The 16,031-nt window shown below is 34.1% G+C and overlaps 1 protein-coding gene and 1 non-coding gene across 3 annotated transcripts; one reads left to right on the forward strand and one right to left on the reverse strand.

Moving 5' to 3' along the window:
- Window positions 1-34: 34 nt before the first annotated feature.
- Window positions 35-5,963, reverse strand: Nct (Nicastrin). Of its 2 annotated transcripts, none has more exons than XM_076762472.1 (8): window positions 5,644-5,963; window positions 5,238-5,336; window positions 4,773-5,110; window positions 3,955-4,351; window positions 3,471-3,867; window positions 2,943-3,391; window positions 2,095-2,287; window positions 35-2,010 (listed from the first exon to the last, which is right to left on the reverse strand). In XM_076762472.1, the coding sequence occupies exons 1-8, from the start codon at window positions 5,696-5,698 to the stop codon at window positions 1,992-1,994; spliced, it is 1,947 nt and encodes a 648-aa protein (XP_076618587.1). In that variant the 5' UTR covers window positions 5,699-5,963; the 3' UTR covers window positions 35-1,991. The 2 variants fall into 2 exon arrangements, with proteins under 2 accessions (XP_076618587.1, XP_076618586.1); XM_076762471.1 differs by having other exon boundaries at window positions 35-2,022.
- Window positions 5,964-15,626: 9,663 nt separating this feature from the next.
- Window positions 15,627-15,699, forward strand: Trnav-uac (transfer RNA valine (anticodon UAC)). Its single transcript has one exon. It is a non-coding gene; the product is annotated as a tRNA-Val (tRNA).
- The last annotated feature ends 332 nt before the right edge of the window (window positions 15,700-16,031 follow it).

Consider the following 16,031-nt stretch of genomic DNA (forward strand, 5'->3'; position numbering starts at 1 on the left):
ACAATTGGGAGGCTATAGTAAATTGTATTTAAACTTATCGTACAAAATATTTTATTATCATTAATAAGACCACGTAATTCGTATATGTGACAAAACACCAAACAATTACGGCGCCCATCGCAGCGTATATGTCTCTTAAAAAAGTATGTAATTGCAAGTGATTACAAGTAATTATTTATAAAAAAATTCTAGATTTTTATTAAGAATAAAAGTATTCAGGATCAGTATCTCTGTTAGAGCTATAAATTTCTTTTTCCTAGAATGTTTGTATGGTACCGTTCGCAATTTTTGTATTTCCATCAATCTTCACATAAAGTATCTTGAAGTTTCTAAAGTACGTCCGAAAAAAGTAAAATGATCGTAAACATACAACAGTGCAATATAAATTTCAGATAAGTTCCCTAATAATGGACTTACTTTTATTTGACAAAATTTTATTGTAATCGAAAATTTTTTTATCAAATGAATTGCTTAACGTTTTGCAACGAGTAACAAAACTTTCTTAAATTACATATACATTGTTGCCTTCTTTACTCAACTATTCAATACAATTCAATTAACTATCTACTTTTCGGTAGTATAAGCAAGGATCGTCTAAACGAATTAAATATCCTGCGCTTACATCGATTAAATTATAATACAAAGATGAAATAAATAAAGAAATACAAGACTGATTACTAAACTTATTAGCTATTAGATTTCAATAGACACATCACAAATTATTGACGATGCATTCAAATACGAATTAAATATATTGTATAACATATACAGGGTGTTCGGCCACCTCTGGGAAAAATTTTAATGGGAGATTCTAGAGGCCAAAATAAGACGAAAATCAATTTCTTGACAGGCTTCGTTAAAAAGTTATTAACAATTAAATTAAAAAATTTCAAATCGTTCTGGAAAAATTATTTCTAGTTGGAGGGGTCAATTACAATCATTTTTGGTCATGAGTCATACCATCGAAATTCTATCCACTTTCGAGAAAAAAAATCGGGTAGGTATTGAAATTTTACGATGAAAAAAAAATTTTTCAAATCGTTCTAAAAAAATTATTTTTGGCTGTGGGGGTCAATTACAATCATTTTTGGTCATTACACATATCCTCGAAATCCTACCCACTTTCTAGAAAAAAATTCGAGAAGGTGTGAAATTTTTTGACGAAATTAAAATATTTCAAATCGTTTTGAAAAAAATATTGTTAGCTGTGGGGATCAATTATAATCATTTTTGGTGAATAGATATACCCCCGAAATCTTGCGCATTTTCGAGAAAAAAATTCAGTACGGACGGAACTTTAAACGTTAATAACTTTTTAACAAAGCCTCAATCAACAAATTGATATTCTTGATTTTCGTCTTATTTTGGCCTCTAGAATCCCCCATTAAAATTAGTTCGGTGGCCGAACACTCTGTATAATACTAATGCTCGTGAAAAAATGAATGACGTAGAATTGAATGATCTTTCATAGTGCCTCGTCGATTATTTGCACTGTGTAAATAAAATGCGTACGTTTACAATTGTATACATAATGACTCTAACAAAAATCAAAGGTGTAACGAACAGTTTTAGTTAATATATACCCTGCTTATTATTGCGATACGCGCGCAACAATCTCAGTATCGACTTTTCATGGAATTAAAAAGAATTCCACGTTTCATTATCGAATACGAATAATCCATTTACAAAACTGTAGTTACGCCAAAGTATAATCAACAATAGAGTCGGGAAAAGCAACGCGAAGGATCAAGCGAACGCACATGTTGTTCTCGATGTACTAATAGCAGGTGCAAAAATTTGATTAAATTAGTAATCGTAACTTCGCGATAACGGTGGAATAAAACGATGGTGGTATCAGAATACACTTCAACATTCAGATATAAAAATTGTCCGAGGGCGTACCACACATAGATTCAAAGGCTAGTTATTGGGATATTTTTATCATTTCGATGATCCAACCTGGTCATTGATATGTGGTCCGCAGCGTGTCCCTAGCAGTTTGTTCCTCTTCTGTAATAATCACTTTAATTCGTAAATCGATAATAAATTTGAAACGGTACTAGACAACTATTCTTTTTTAAATTGTCACTGTACCTTGAATTGAACAATATATCAGCTCGGGAATTAATAAACCACACAAGAAAGAATGCTAAGCCAGCTACCAAGCTACCTAGAATCATACTGAATCGCTCTGTAGCTGCTGATGGCTTCAGGAACATTCTTACACTTAATGTTTCCCATACAGATTCTGTCCATGTAGAGTATTTGCCTGACTTCATATCATATCCTATTCGAAACGTTAAAATGTTCAAATTAAAAACTGGCCAACCCCTTAATGCTTTTGCCCGAGACTGACTGCTTTGAGAAACGATAGTTGTTTAATGTAACAGTTTCAGGGATAACGATATATGTTTTCCTTTAAGCTATATGCTAGATACAACATTGTGATAAATAAAAACCGCATTTTTACATAGCTGACAAACAAATCCAAAAGAGACAACTGAACACTCTTGGTTAAGGAGTTAATTATGCAGAAAAAGGCAACGTTTCACCGATTTCAGTGACCTTGAGATATGTTGTCAACGTCGACGTTCTGAATATTTTGCTCGACTTTTCTGCATAATTACCAAAATCTGGTTCAATAGTTCTTCGTTAACGTATAACAAATTCGTGCTAAGCAAAGAACGTTTTAAATGCAAACGACTTTTCTTTAAATTTTGATCATCCATAATCATGCAAAAGAATTATCCAAGGAACTCCCGTCTATCAGTTAGGACTATATTGTATTTTCTAGCGCTTTTAATTCTCACACAATACATTATTTTTGGTAGAAATCATGCGTGTTTATAACATATCCGATTACGGATTCATATTTTGTAATGTCTGAATCCCGTTCATTTAAATCGTATGATTATCAGTAATAATATACAGGATAAACTTACCATCGATGATAAATGCTGGACTCATAGCTGTGCTAAAATTCACGGTGGAATTAATGCACAAACCAGTGAAATTGTGACCAGCTGCCATCCAAACAAGATGGTTCTTGTAACATGCGGTGTCGTTCATGTCTGGCAATTCCTTCCTGGTCAAATAAGCGAGAAGCTGACCAGTCAATGTCGTGGCAGTATTTGGTACTCCATTTACACCGACGTATAGCGGCAGAACTTGATTGCTTAATTTAACACCCGGCGAGGAAGCAGAACGGAACAAATTGCAATTGGGACTTTCCAAATAGCAGATTAACATTTCAGAGATACGATCCTTGACGTCAGATTGAAGGGATTCATCCGCGGATGGAGGCAGTTTACCAGTCACGTTTTCATAAAGAAACTTGGCAACGTTAATCGCTATATTTGCTAAAGGCGCTGCAAGATCATTTGGGTCACTTCTGAAAAGAGCATACACGTTCATCTATAACGTCGTAAACAAATCTGTTTTGCGCGTAAAACGAATGGGTAGAACGATACCTGTTAAAATGAAGGCTTTCTGCATCATCCAATATACTATTGTAGAATTTATTTTCAAATTGGTAACCATAATTACTTATGACGGTGGCCGTTAAATCAGGATTTTGTTTTAAGAAACTTTGTATCGACGCAGGTGGAACGCTACCTCCCAGAACAGATGCATTCAGTGCTTTCTGCAGATTGTTTAACATTTTATTGTTCTTTCCGTTGTTAGAGTGAAAATATAAATTTCCTTTATTTAGCTGACCAAATTCGATGACACATTTAATATCGTCAAATTTCAAGTTCACTCCGCCAAGTGCGTTGAAATTACCTTCTTTTAAATCGTACACTAATCTACTAGATCCTATGTAATCAAAAGCTTCGCCATTTAATAATGAGAAAACAACGTTTGTGTCTGGAAAAAGAAAGACGTAGGTAATAATTAGAAAGTATTTACAAATATATACGTATTACATTATGTCAGATATACTATCATACGTACCGTCCGGTATTGTAACATTTTTAAACAAGATATTCAAATAATAGGCAGTGGCAAGTAGTGTTACTAATCCCGTTACTATGTTACCCGCTCCGGGCGATATTCCATCGAATAAAGACGAAGCATCCAATCTGGCTGTTACTAATGTAATGGAATTTTTGTCTTTATTTAACGGAGCTAAAGGCCAATGTATGTTTCTATCTCCCAAAGGATCGCAAAATTGCATTGGATTGAAGTTTACTTTAGAATCGCTGCGCTTAATGCAAGACTCAGAGTTAATTGCGGCAAACATAAATGACTTCATTTCCAGTGCACACAACGGTCGCGAGTGTTGAGTATCTAAATTTTGCGCATTGTGCTTTTGGAAACAAGTCTTTACGGCTTCTATCAACGTTTGGTTCTGAAATTAATAATAAACAGCTTGTATTTTGTTCCAATTTCTATAAGTTACAAATGCATCTCTTGTAAAGTTGGGTGGAAATTCGTTATTTTATCGTTGCTTTTGTAATTGATTGCTAGAAGTACACTTTTGAAATAACGTTATTTAAAATACTACTTCAAATAACGTGTTACCTTATATCACAATTATGTCGAAAGGTCAGGATCCTCGACAATGTTCACGATTTTAGTTTAGTAATTAAACGATTTGTCGAATTATCCCGGCGATCGAGTTCCTGACATTTTTGGATTTTCGCGTACTTGTAATGATTACTGATTTGATTATATGGTGCGTATAATCGTTAAACGGATTATGTTTTACTTTGTAAACTACCATTTTGTAGTAGGTAGCAAATAGTACGATATAAAAATTGAATTCTGACCTCTATGAAAAACATCGGAAAGGGCCAATCTTCCATAAGCAAAAAGGATCCAAATGGATTCCATGGATTAACGTCGTTACACCTCGTGTATCCTGAATATCTGTTCGGACAAGTGTCTTCCGGAGAATAATGATCAAGGCGTACGTGACTGACATTTTTTGCTAATAAAACTCCGTTTATATTATTTGTATTCCGTAATCGGAGTAGCATAGGTCTAGTGAACATAGAAAATGGAATGACTACTGTATATGGTCCAGCAGTAGCGTTATGTTCGATCCAACTAATATTGTCTTCTTCTTCAATGAAATGAATAACACCAACACTTCCTGACCTACTTGCTGTAAAAATAAGATACAATTTATGAGGATTCTTATAACAAATAACTTAGATTTAATAATTCATGTAAGCTGTTAATTTTCCATAGATAATTCTAATAACTATTAAATGTAGTGTACGTAATCTTACAGGAACATCCAAACTGATGTGTTCCATTGTGTCTACGGAAACAGGCAGAAACTCCTTCGAACGACATATAAATCATATCTTTTATTCGCTCCGCAGTCACTGAAAACACAGTTTTATTTTACGTTTATCGAATCTCATTGCGCTCTTCCGATTTCAGGATTTATATAATGCATAATTTGCCCGCGTATGCGGACGATAACATAATTTGATAATAAATTGACAAATGAAATTTTTTCCTAAATTCATACTAGCTTAGATTATAAGTAGAACAATGAGTTGAACGATCTATTTCTGTAACAAAGAACAAAATGTACCTCCTCTAGGAGCGACAAAAGTTTTTATTGAAATTTACGGTACTGTTTCAACATAGGATTCTGTGATTTTCAAAAATTTTTTATCGTCTTACCTAAATTTATAATAACAAATATTACAAGGTATCCGAAATAGAAACATCTTGCCATTTTTTTCTTTTCAATAGCACCTATTAAAAATTTCGTTTGCTATCACGACCACCAGTGTGGATGGCCGATAGTTTACAAAAGGTTAGATACTATGACATAAATGCATCGCGCGAATAAAAGGAGAGTCGAATGTTCCTTATCTTTCTTGGTGCATTTGGCATTTAATGTAATAACGACGCCAACTCCCACCACTAGAGGGATACAAACAAACGTTAAGTCACACAAGTTCTTTAAAATACTCGATCAAATTATCTCTTATGTTATAAACATGGTAGAATAAAATAGATCTAACATCTTGTAGAAGTTTTGTCATAAAAAACTAGGGTAAACCTTGTGACCCGGATCCTTGCCGAGCGAGGGGAAAATCACCAAATTCTGTGACCCCCTGATTTTTCGTTTTCAACAGTTACCGCACATGACGTCGTTTAAAAGTTGTACGGAATACCAACACAACGAACAGATAATTATTTATTGAATATGTATCACTTCGTTTTAATATTTCAAGGGAATATACAAAATTCATTTATTAGATTGGGTTGCTCCATTAGATGTACAAGATTGAGATCTTCATCGCTAGATAATGTGCCTTGAAAATGTGAGAATAGACATCATCTGAAACGCAAATTGCTATCGTTGAATACATTCTTTTGGATCTCAGAGCCCGCGCATATAACGTCCAATAGGATAACGCGGTGGTATGCAGAAGATATAGCGGTTGGCGGGAGTTTCATATGGTACATGGTCTACGACTACTCTCGTTCTCTCTATTTTATTTAACGTGATTTGATAAAATCATAGACGAGCTATACGAGTAGTGTTTACACTTTATGAATTTTCGTGGCCCAATCTGATTGCCATACCAACCTGAAAATTCGGAGATGATTTTAGCGCCCTCTTGTCATGGATGGCGGTCAATTGAGAAACTCACTGAATTAGTGTGATAGGCAAACAGACTAGTGCGTGTAAATGCATATGAGTTGACAAGTACGAATTATTCGCGATTCTTCGACTAGTTAAAGTTGTTAATAATTTGCGTGTAATGATCGAAGTGAATAGTGTTAGCAAATTCAAGAATCTTGTGTGAGTTATATTTAATTTGTACATTATATCGTCATCCATCAATACGATTTTAAAATCAGTTTATCCGCGGTTTCTATCTGAAGCATCCCTCGGGTTCGTAATACAAGCTTCGGGAGACATCGGAGCTTCCCCCACTCCGCCGCCTAATTCGCGAGCGTTACCGAGCACAGCGAACGGCCATCATTCATACTTTGAAAACAAACGTAGCAAGACGTGTCAGGACGTATCGGCGTTTCGCGATCGAGGTATTTCTAACCTGTTGATCTTTCCACTATTACTACTCGCATTCTAATTACGATCTCTTGCAATACGGTTTCGATTTAATCATTACTTAATTACAATAATCGTTTGTCTACTTCAATGCATCGTTATTTCGTTTCTGTTACAGTCTCTTATTGGAATTCGAAATGAAGAAATAATAAGACTTGCTGAAACCTGTCAAGACGTGTCGGCGTTTCTCGACCAACGAAGTACGTATTTCTTCGTTATAATCAATCATTGTTTAATTATGATATAATTTGTATTTTATTTCTGTTGCAGTCTCCGATTGAAATTCGACGCCATGGGAAGTTTTATTGGCGCGTAAAGGACACCATACAGATGGCAGACGAGTCGACAAGTTTTGGAGAAAATATTGGTAGCGTTTAAATAATTATACAAAAATTAATATTTATACGTTTTTATCGCTTTATTAAATTATTCGTTGCAAGCATGATCGTAATTTCGTAATCGGTCATTGTTGAAATAAAATATTAAAATCTTTAACTAACTTTTTATCTACTTCGATACATATCGAAGTATACAGAAATGGCGTCGGTAGCCATTAACGATAAATTGGCTAAATTTATATTTAACTGTATTCTGAACGCGATTAAATATTTTCGAGTGTTATTCATTTAATTGATCGTTTATATTTCTTTCATTATGAATTGTTGTAATTGTAATTTGCATATATATTTCGATACAAGTTTAAGAGAACGTAATAACTGCGGAGTTGGAATATGCTATTCGAGCATAAATAACCAACGAACTTTAATTCCTGCAAATTTTGGAATATTTATAAAAATTACCGGATATTCTAACGTTCGATAAAGTAAAAATAATCATGCTTACAACTCTAAATGTGAAAATTTGTGGTATTTATAAATTGAATAATTGAACGTAATTATTTTCCTAGATAATATTTTATCGTTGAAATTCTCATTGATCGAGAATATTTCGCCGTCGTGGCATTGAATTTTTACGTGGCAAACAGTAGTATTAAGTAAAGCAGTATTTCTGTTGACGAACTTTAGTAAGAAGAGAAAAGAAAAACAGTAGGCTAAGCACAGGTGTGCTTGTTGTGTTTCTTCCATCCTGTCCTTTTCTTTTCAGCTCTTTTCTTTCCAGGAATTTGTTGGCCGCGCGCAATGCGGCCGGTAGATTCAGTGATCGTGCGTAGCAACAAGTTTGTTTCTCGGGGTAAAGTGACCCCGAGCACGTTGTCGTTTACGGTGTTAGGCAAACGCGAGAATAGAAGCAGTGTTTTCTACGCAATATTACATTACTTCCAGAGCATCGTGGCTCTTCCTGCTTTCTGAATCGCGATAATAGAATCATTTGTTCGCCGATTTCAATCTTCGATCGCGGTAATCTAATTTAATACTTTCTATTCAAAGTAATTATTTTTTCAATTTGAAATTTAAACTCCTCGTTACCGGAATTAGAGTCGGTGCATCACTGAAGAGGACTATTGGGCGATGCTCCACGAGCAAACAATGTAAGTATAAATTTATACTTTCAAATTTTTAATTAAAAATCTCTAGAATTTTAATAATAAATTCTAATTGTTTTCTCACAGTTTTTTTACAGTCTCTGGATCTCATCCTGGAAACCAGTAGCAGTACCCGGGGGGTATCGGGCGGTGGACCATGAGCGAACAACGTAAGTATAAATTTATACTTTGAAATTTTTAATTAAAAATTTCTAGAATTTTAAAAATAGATTCTAATTGTTTTCTTGCATTCTTACAGTATCTGGACCTGATCCTGGACCTGATCCTGAACCTGAACCTGACCAGCAGGACCATGCTGACTGAGGGATGACCGATGATTTGCAGTCATCACTAGTGAGTTGCATATTGTTTGTGTTCCTCTGGTCCCCAACCATGTTGTAGGATGAAAGATCCGAATCAACACGGGTGACCAGTTGTATACTTGATATTTTTGACGAGTTAAGTGACCACGGGTATTTTTAATACCCGTGAGTAGTAACATCAACCGTTATATTTTTTAGAGCAGGTTTTAGGGTCTTCTTGCACTCGCGTTTCTTAATGTTACAAATGAATATTACACATTATGATCATTATAAAATTTCTATAAATATATATAACACAATTTTTATGAAATATATGAAATATTTTTATTAACTTTATATGAATTATATCATTGAGTAGAAAATGAATTAATATAATGTGAAAACATTATATTTATTATCTGATCGAGTATAATATGAATGATAATTAATATGACATTGTACAATAATATAACATTAATATAAATTATTAAATTCGTTTACTTAATTAATATATGATGTATTTAATGTGCAAGAAGGCATTTCGCGACAGGTCGATTTTTGAGTCAAAGTAACGTGCATTTTATATTAGTTTCACCTTTTTAAAAATTTACTTTGACGACAGAATCGACCAAGGATAATTGAATATTTTGAATAACAATTTAATGAATTCATTTCAATTTTTAAAGTAAATTATTTTATCATGAAATCTTAATTAAACTCTTTCATTTTAAATAATTAAATTTCAATTATAATAGCTTTTTGAATAATAGTATTTTTCAATATTAACTTCTTTTGCTGTTGCTATATCAAACATAACAAGTCGAGTCATTTTAACTAAAAATTAAATACGAAATACCGTTTAGCTATTAACCAGTTTTTCTAGTCAGGATTTTCAGACTAATTTTTCCGTGTTCGTTGCCCAAGTTCATGCACATGCCCAGGTGCTATTTGCATGAACGAAGGCAACGGGCACGATGACTTAGATTATAACAATTTATAATAATGTATCGACGACTGACATTGGTTAGTGAATCGTGCGCGACGTACTGTCCACATGTGTGTGTTGTGGTTAGGTTGCGGAAGTGCGTCGTTTCAGATGTTTCTATAATTGTAATTTACATCCAGAATTTTATAACATTAGATTTTTATCAATAATAATATCAAATTTCAATTTACCACTTATTTGAAAGTTGTTGATCTTAATGGATTTCAATCTTAATATTTTTCAATCTTCCATAATGATACATCCATACAATATATTTTATTAAAGACTAGATTCCATATATTAAAACGTTCTATACAAATATTTATGTATATAATAAAAATACGCAATGGACACTAGCCTTTGTCAGTCGATTTCAGAAACTGGTATGTACATTTAGAGTATGAATGAAGTGTTATGTCCGGGTGTCGGAGGAACCCCGGGGAGTCCTCCCTAGTTTAGGTCGCGCCCGGACATTGAGAATGAGAACCGTGGAGTGTTTGTTTGCGAGAATGAGTTTTGCAATTTTTTAAATACAGGGTTAGGTAGGTAGGTAGCTTTCTGGTGTGTGTATGTTTAATCTAAGTAGGTAGGGTCAGGGCAGGACTGTCCACATTAGTAATTCGGGTAGGCGCGTTTTCGCGTGGCAGTTCTGTTTCTGTAGTTACGATTTCGAGAGTAGAAATCTTGCTGATTCAAACGGTGTATGCTGTTTGTTTCAGCTTTATTTTCGACTCCTCGAATCGCGCGACTCTTAAAGTCGCTCTCTCGCGCTCGCGGTCGTGATTAGGTCCCTTACGAAACGCTCGTCCCCCTCGAGATTCACCACGTATGCTCGACCAACAATTCGTATATTGTTGGAAGACTACGTATTGCACAAAATCTCGAGCCAAGTCTTAAGTAAGTTTCAGGTTTCGGCAGGACCGCCGAAGAAAGAAAAGACTCTATATGAGCTGAAGAGGCCCTGACAAACTGTTTCAAGAGTGGGCTACAACAAATGGCTTTTCATCTTCATCCCCGAATGAGAATGGAAAGTCATTTCTATTACTACTTTGTCACTTAACTCGTCTGTAGTTGTAGTTAGTTTGTTTTCATGGCTGGCTCACGTATGCATGTACTTTGTACATGATTGCACCATACATGCCAGCCATCCCTCCCCTGTGTTCTTTTGGCTGGCTCACGTATGCATGTACCTGGTACATGATTGCACCATACATGCCAGCCATCAGAGCAACTCGCGGTTATGATGTACATAGAGTTGCGAATATGCAATAATCGCGTTTGCTTGTAGAGTTGCGAATTCTTATTTTTCGCGTTGCCTTTTCAGGGTAGTGTTGCGACTTGACACAATTCGCGATTGTTTTCATGCAAACTTAGGTACTGAATGTTTGCTTAAAAATAGCGTTGCGACTGATTAATAAACGCGATTGCTCGTAGAGTTTCGAATTACTATTTTTCGCGTTTGCTTTTCAGGGTAGTGTCGCGAATAATCACGATTCGCGTTGCTTTTTTACTCTTTTATACATATAATGGATGCCAACCGCGTTTGCAATTTTCATATTATAAATTAGCGTTGCGATCTTGATTCATCGTGCGATTTTTTTATTAGCGTTGCGATACTTTCAATGCCTAAATTCAACCCCAACTGTAGTATTAGAAGTAGTTAGTTTGTGGCCAGTACATGTGTACGTACATGTACCATGATTTCCCTGATTAAAGTTAGAGTTGCGAATAATATACAATGTTCGCGTTTGCTTATAGAGTCGCGAATAAGTATTTATCGCGTTGATATGTCAGTGTTGCGACTAAACACGATTCGCGATTGTTTTTAATGCAAAGTTAGGAACCGGGAGTTTGCTTTAAAAATAGCGTTGCGAATTATTGATAAACGCGATTGCTATTTTTCGCGTTTGCTTTTCAGGGTAGTGTCGCGAATAATCATCATTCGCGGTTGCTTTTATTGTTACAAGTCGCGTTTTGTAATTTTTCTATTATAAATTAGCGTTGCGATTGTCGATTTATCGCGTTGTTTGCCCCGTAGTGTTGCGATATTTAAAACGTCTAACTTCATCCCCATATGTGCCACTCTATTGTAGTTTGAAGTAGCTTGAAGTAGTTAGTTTGTTTTATGCATGTATGTTGCAGTTACAACTGAAGACGCCAGCATCTGACCCAGCATTTTTGGGCAACGCGATTTGCATTAGCGTTGCGAAACATAAATATATTTCCATTAAAGATAGAGTTGCGAATATGCAATAATCGTGTTTGCACGTAGAGTTGCGAATTCCTATTTTTCGCGTTTCCTTTTCAGGGTAGTGTTGCGAATTCCATACGCGATTGGTGTTATTTTTATTTAAGAATAGCGTTGCGAATGCACTGATCGGTTTGCTCTTAGCGTTGCGAATTACTATTTTTCGCGTTGCTTTTCAGGGTAGTGTTGCGAACAATCACCATTCGCGGTTGCTTTTATGGTTGTAAATCGCGGTTGAAATTTTTATATTATAAATTAGCGTTGCGATTTTGATATATCGTGTTTTTTATAAGTAGTGTTGCGATTCATTGCCTAAAATATGGCGCTGACCACTGCTTCAAGATCACCACGACGCAGCTATACTTAAACGAAGCCTCGAATGGCTCAACTTTCTTATTAAAATTAGTGTTGCGTATTATTTGATATGGGTGCACGCGATTTAATAAATAAAGGAACCCTGTGTGGTTAATTTTTCGAATAATAAGCACCACTCGCGACTTTTGTATTTTATAAATTAGCGTTGCGACAGAAAGAATGGTCCACTCACGGGTTGTTATTTGAATTTACAAGTGGACAATTTATTCTATGTAAAATATATCTTTTCTTTTATATATTCGTTAATAGAAATACTGCTTGAAAGTACTGCTTTATGAGTATAAATCAAATGTTTCATCCTTCATAACGTATAAATATTTGTAATTTTTATCACAGGTTTGTGATGCATTTAAAAATGCTATATTTTTTATTAAATTGATCGTAGATTGAATTCGCGATTTCAATGTGCAATGTATATCACTAATTATTCATTGTTAGAGTTGTTAATTTTTACGGGATATACTGACTTTTCCGAATGCAATGTTTCTTTAAAAATAGTGAATTTTTTTATAAATATTCGGAAATCTTTGCAAAAATCAAAGTTTGTCCGTGATCTTCGTTTCAATCAATGAAAAATAAAATACTTGCATCAAAAGAGTATGCAAAATTGCAATGCAATATTTCGTATTGAGAGTTAATTTCCGCGTAGAATCGATATCTGTGTTCGTTATTGCTTTTTTTTTGTACAAATCTAAATTAGTATTCAATACAGTAAAATATAATTATTGCAATTTTTTTCGAGTTTCTTGGACATTGCTTTCTTCATCGTGTAATATTTAAAGTATATATTCTCATAAATATATCAAGAATGAAATTTAATTTACCTATATAATAAAAAGAAAATTCTTTGATTGCTCAATTTCGTAATCGTCAATTTTATTTGAGAAACGAAACAATAAATAAAATGTACGGGAACGAATAAATAAAATTTTCAATAAATTCAGTATTCATCTTAACATTGAGTCGAATTTAACTTTCCATTCAACTTCGATCACGTAATATTTATGTTTCTAAATTTTATAATATCAATTTTGCAATGATCGATGAACATGAGTCTTGACGGTACATAATTGTTCTTTTTTGTGTCCATTAATACATTTTCATTCCAGCAACTAATCCTTTGAACAAGTTCTTTTTACAGAATATATAAACATAGAAGAAGGGAATTGAAAGGGGTAAATGGGGGAGACTCCTTAAAGGTTACAAGATACAAGATTCGAATTTCATTGTTCTTAGGGAAGTACCTATCTCATACATTTCTATTTATTGTCTTAATTTATGTTTCAGGTAAACATCGTGGGATTAATAAAAACCTCAAAAAGAAAACATCCTCTCATGTTTCTTCGTTTCATATGATTTATATTTATTGTATATGACTGAATATTTTAGGAAAACATCGTGGGATTAATGAAAACACCAAGAAGAAAACATCCTCGTATTTCTTTGTTTTATGTGAATTATATTTATTGTATATGACTGAATATTTTAGGAAAACATCATTAATGAAAACACCAAGAAGAAAATATCACGTTTCTTCATGTTTCTACAAATTGCGTTAGAATTAAGTATAAATGTATATAGATTATAAGATAAATATGCGAATTACGGCGCCTATGTTAAGTACCACCAAAACCCAAATCCACATTTAAATAAGAATGATTAATATTAAGATACATATAAGTATTCCTCAAGACACATTGCTTCGTTCTTCAGTGTCTTATTAGACACTATCGAGATACAATGTCGATTGGAGTGGAAAGAATTGATATTAAATCATCATATTACACATATACACAACAATCACATATCGATATCACATATTACAATTGCACATTGCTTCGTTCTTCAGTGTCTTATTAGACACTATCGAAATACAACGTCGATTAGAGTGGAAATAATTGATATTAAATCACATATTGGTATTTTAATATCATTTGGTCGTTAGGGTTCGTACGTGCAGTTGCACATTTTTATTTCCTTTTTGGAAAACATGTCATCTCGCTTGTATCCACATTTTGTTAGATCGGTGGTCTGTTTATCAGAATTTTCTTCTGAGCACTGTTAGTTTGTTGTTAGTTTCTCTCAATGATCGAATTTCGATCGTTTTTCTCTTAGGAGAAAATTCCCAAAGGTGTTAGGATTCCTCGCCAAAGGAGGGTGGTTGGGGCGAGGCTGGGGTGGGTCTCCATTCGCAGCAACCTCCGCGCGGTGAGACCTGGGGATTATTATTTGGTATGTAATTAATTTTTTGTTACTGTATAATATAATTATTTAATAGTTAATTACATAGCAAATAATATGAGCTAATGGCTGCGATCTTCTAATAGTTTCACACACGTTCTTCAGAAACTATCCCATTTGTCGTAACAGTCGTAAAAATATTTCATTGTGTGCCAAGTTCCCACAAAAATTCAGATACATTCGTCCAATACAGATCGATTTAGGTTTCACTTTCAAATAAGTAACTGCTCTCGGTATACTTCGTTTTATTTCTCATCGTGAGCGACGTTAAATTCTTATTTCGTACTAAATCAATAACGTTGAAATGACAAGGAAGTTTTCTACAGTCCCCAGAGTCTTTGAACAAACGGTTCCATCGAACACGTGCACCTGCATTTCTATTAAAAATAAGTTGCAACTATTTGTACCCTGAGTTTCCAATGCAAGAAAGTATATGTTAATTTAAAAATAGTTTGATACTTTCTTGTTAGCGTATTAGTTAAATAAGAGATTTAGATAAAGTTAGATAAATTTACCACTTCCTCTTGTGTTTATTTTTAAATCTGTCGGTAACGTTGCGAGTGACACGAAAATGGTAATGGGGCTCTAGAGCCCCAGAAAAATGGGCCGAAAAAATATATTGTGTGAAAAGTCTACTCGTATACCTCGTCTGTTGGTAACATTGCGAGTGACATCGAAATGATAATGGGGTCTGTTTTACCATCTAACAGTAATATTTATTTCACCGTTTGCCGGCAATATAGAAAAATTAAATTTATTTACCAACTGGGAGTTCTTTTTTGTATTTCTTTAAATTCATTACGATATCTTAATATTTAGTCGAAGTTTTATCAAACTTAAATAATTGTCTTCCTGTTAAAGAAATACAGTACATAATAATGTATAGGAATATTCTCAAGATTTGTAGCTGTTATATGCAAATATAAGGAAGTGTTTGAACATGTGGTTCCGTGGTGTAGCGGTTATCACGTCTGCTTTACACGCAGAAGGTCGCCAGTTCGATCCCGGCCGGAACCATGTTTATTTTTTGACATTTTTATTTCACAATTAAATGGTATACATTTTAAGGAAATAGAGCAATTTCGAGTAACAAAGAAAATTAAATATAATTAACTACATGTAATTGGATTTATACAAGCAATCAATAACGGGATTACATTCAGAATAACTTCCCCATATTCTTATTTATCTCATATATTTCGTATTTCAAAAAGTATTATCGATCCAGCTAGTTTTAATTTTCTTAAACTTTACAAAAGTGCTGTTGGATGACCAATACGACCATACAAACACCACTCAGTCACATCACAAACAATACTCATCCAAACATCCTAATCACGATTTCTAAT

Source organism: Colletes latitarsis, chromosome 3 (assembly GCF_051014445.1).
Source record: "Colletes latitarsis isolate SP2378_abdomen chromosome 3, iyColLati1, whole genome shotgun sequence".
NCBI lineage: Eukaryota > Metazoa > Arthropoda > Insecta > Hymenoptera > Colletidae > Colletes > Colletes latitarsis.

What these genes read in the sequence shown, in the direction of transcription:
- Nct (XM_076762471.1), bottom strand. Translation starts at nt 5,698, where the DNA reads ATGGCAAGATGTTTCTATTTCGGATACCTTGTAATATTTGTTATTATA. An exon ending in ATTTGTTATTATAAATTTAG is followed by an intron (nt 5,337 to 5,643) that starts GTAAGACGATAA and finishes CTGTGTTTTCAG; the next exon opens with TGACTGCGGAGCGAATAAAA. An exon ending in ACATCAGTTTGGATGTTCCT is followed by an intron (nt 5,111 to 5,237) that starts GTAAGATTACGT and finishes TTATTTTTACAG; the next exon opens with CAAGTAGGTCAGGAAGTGTT.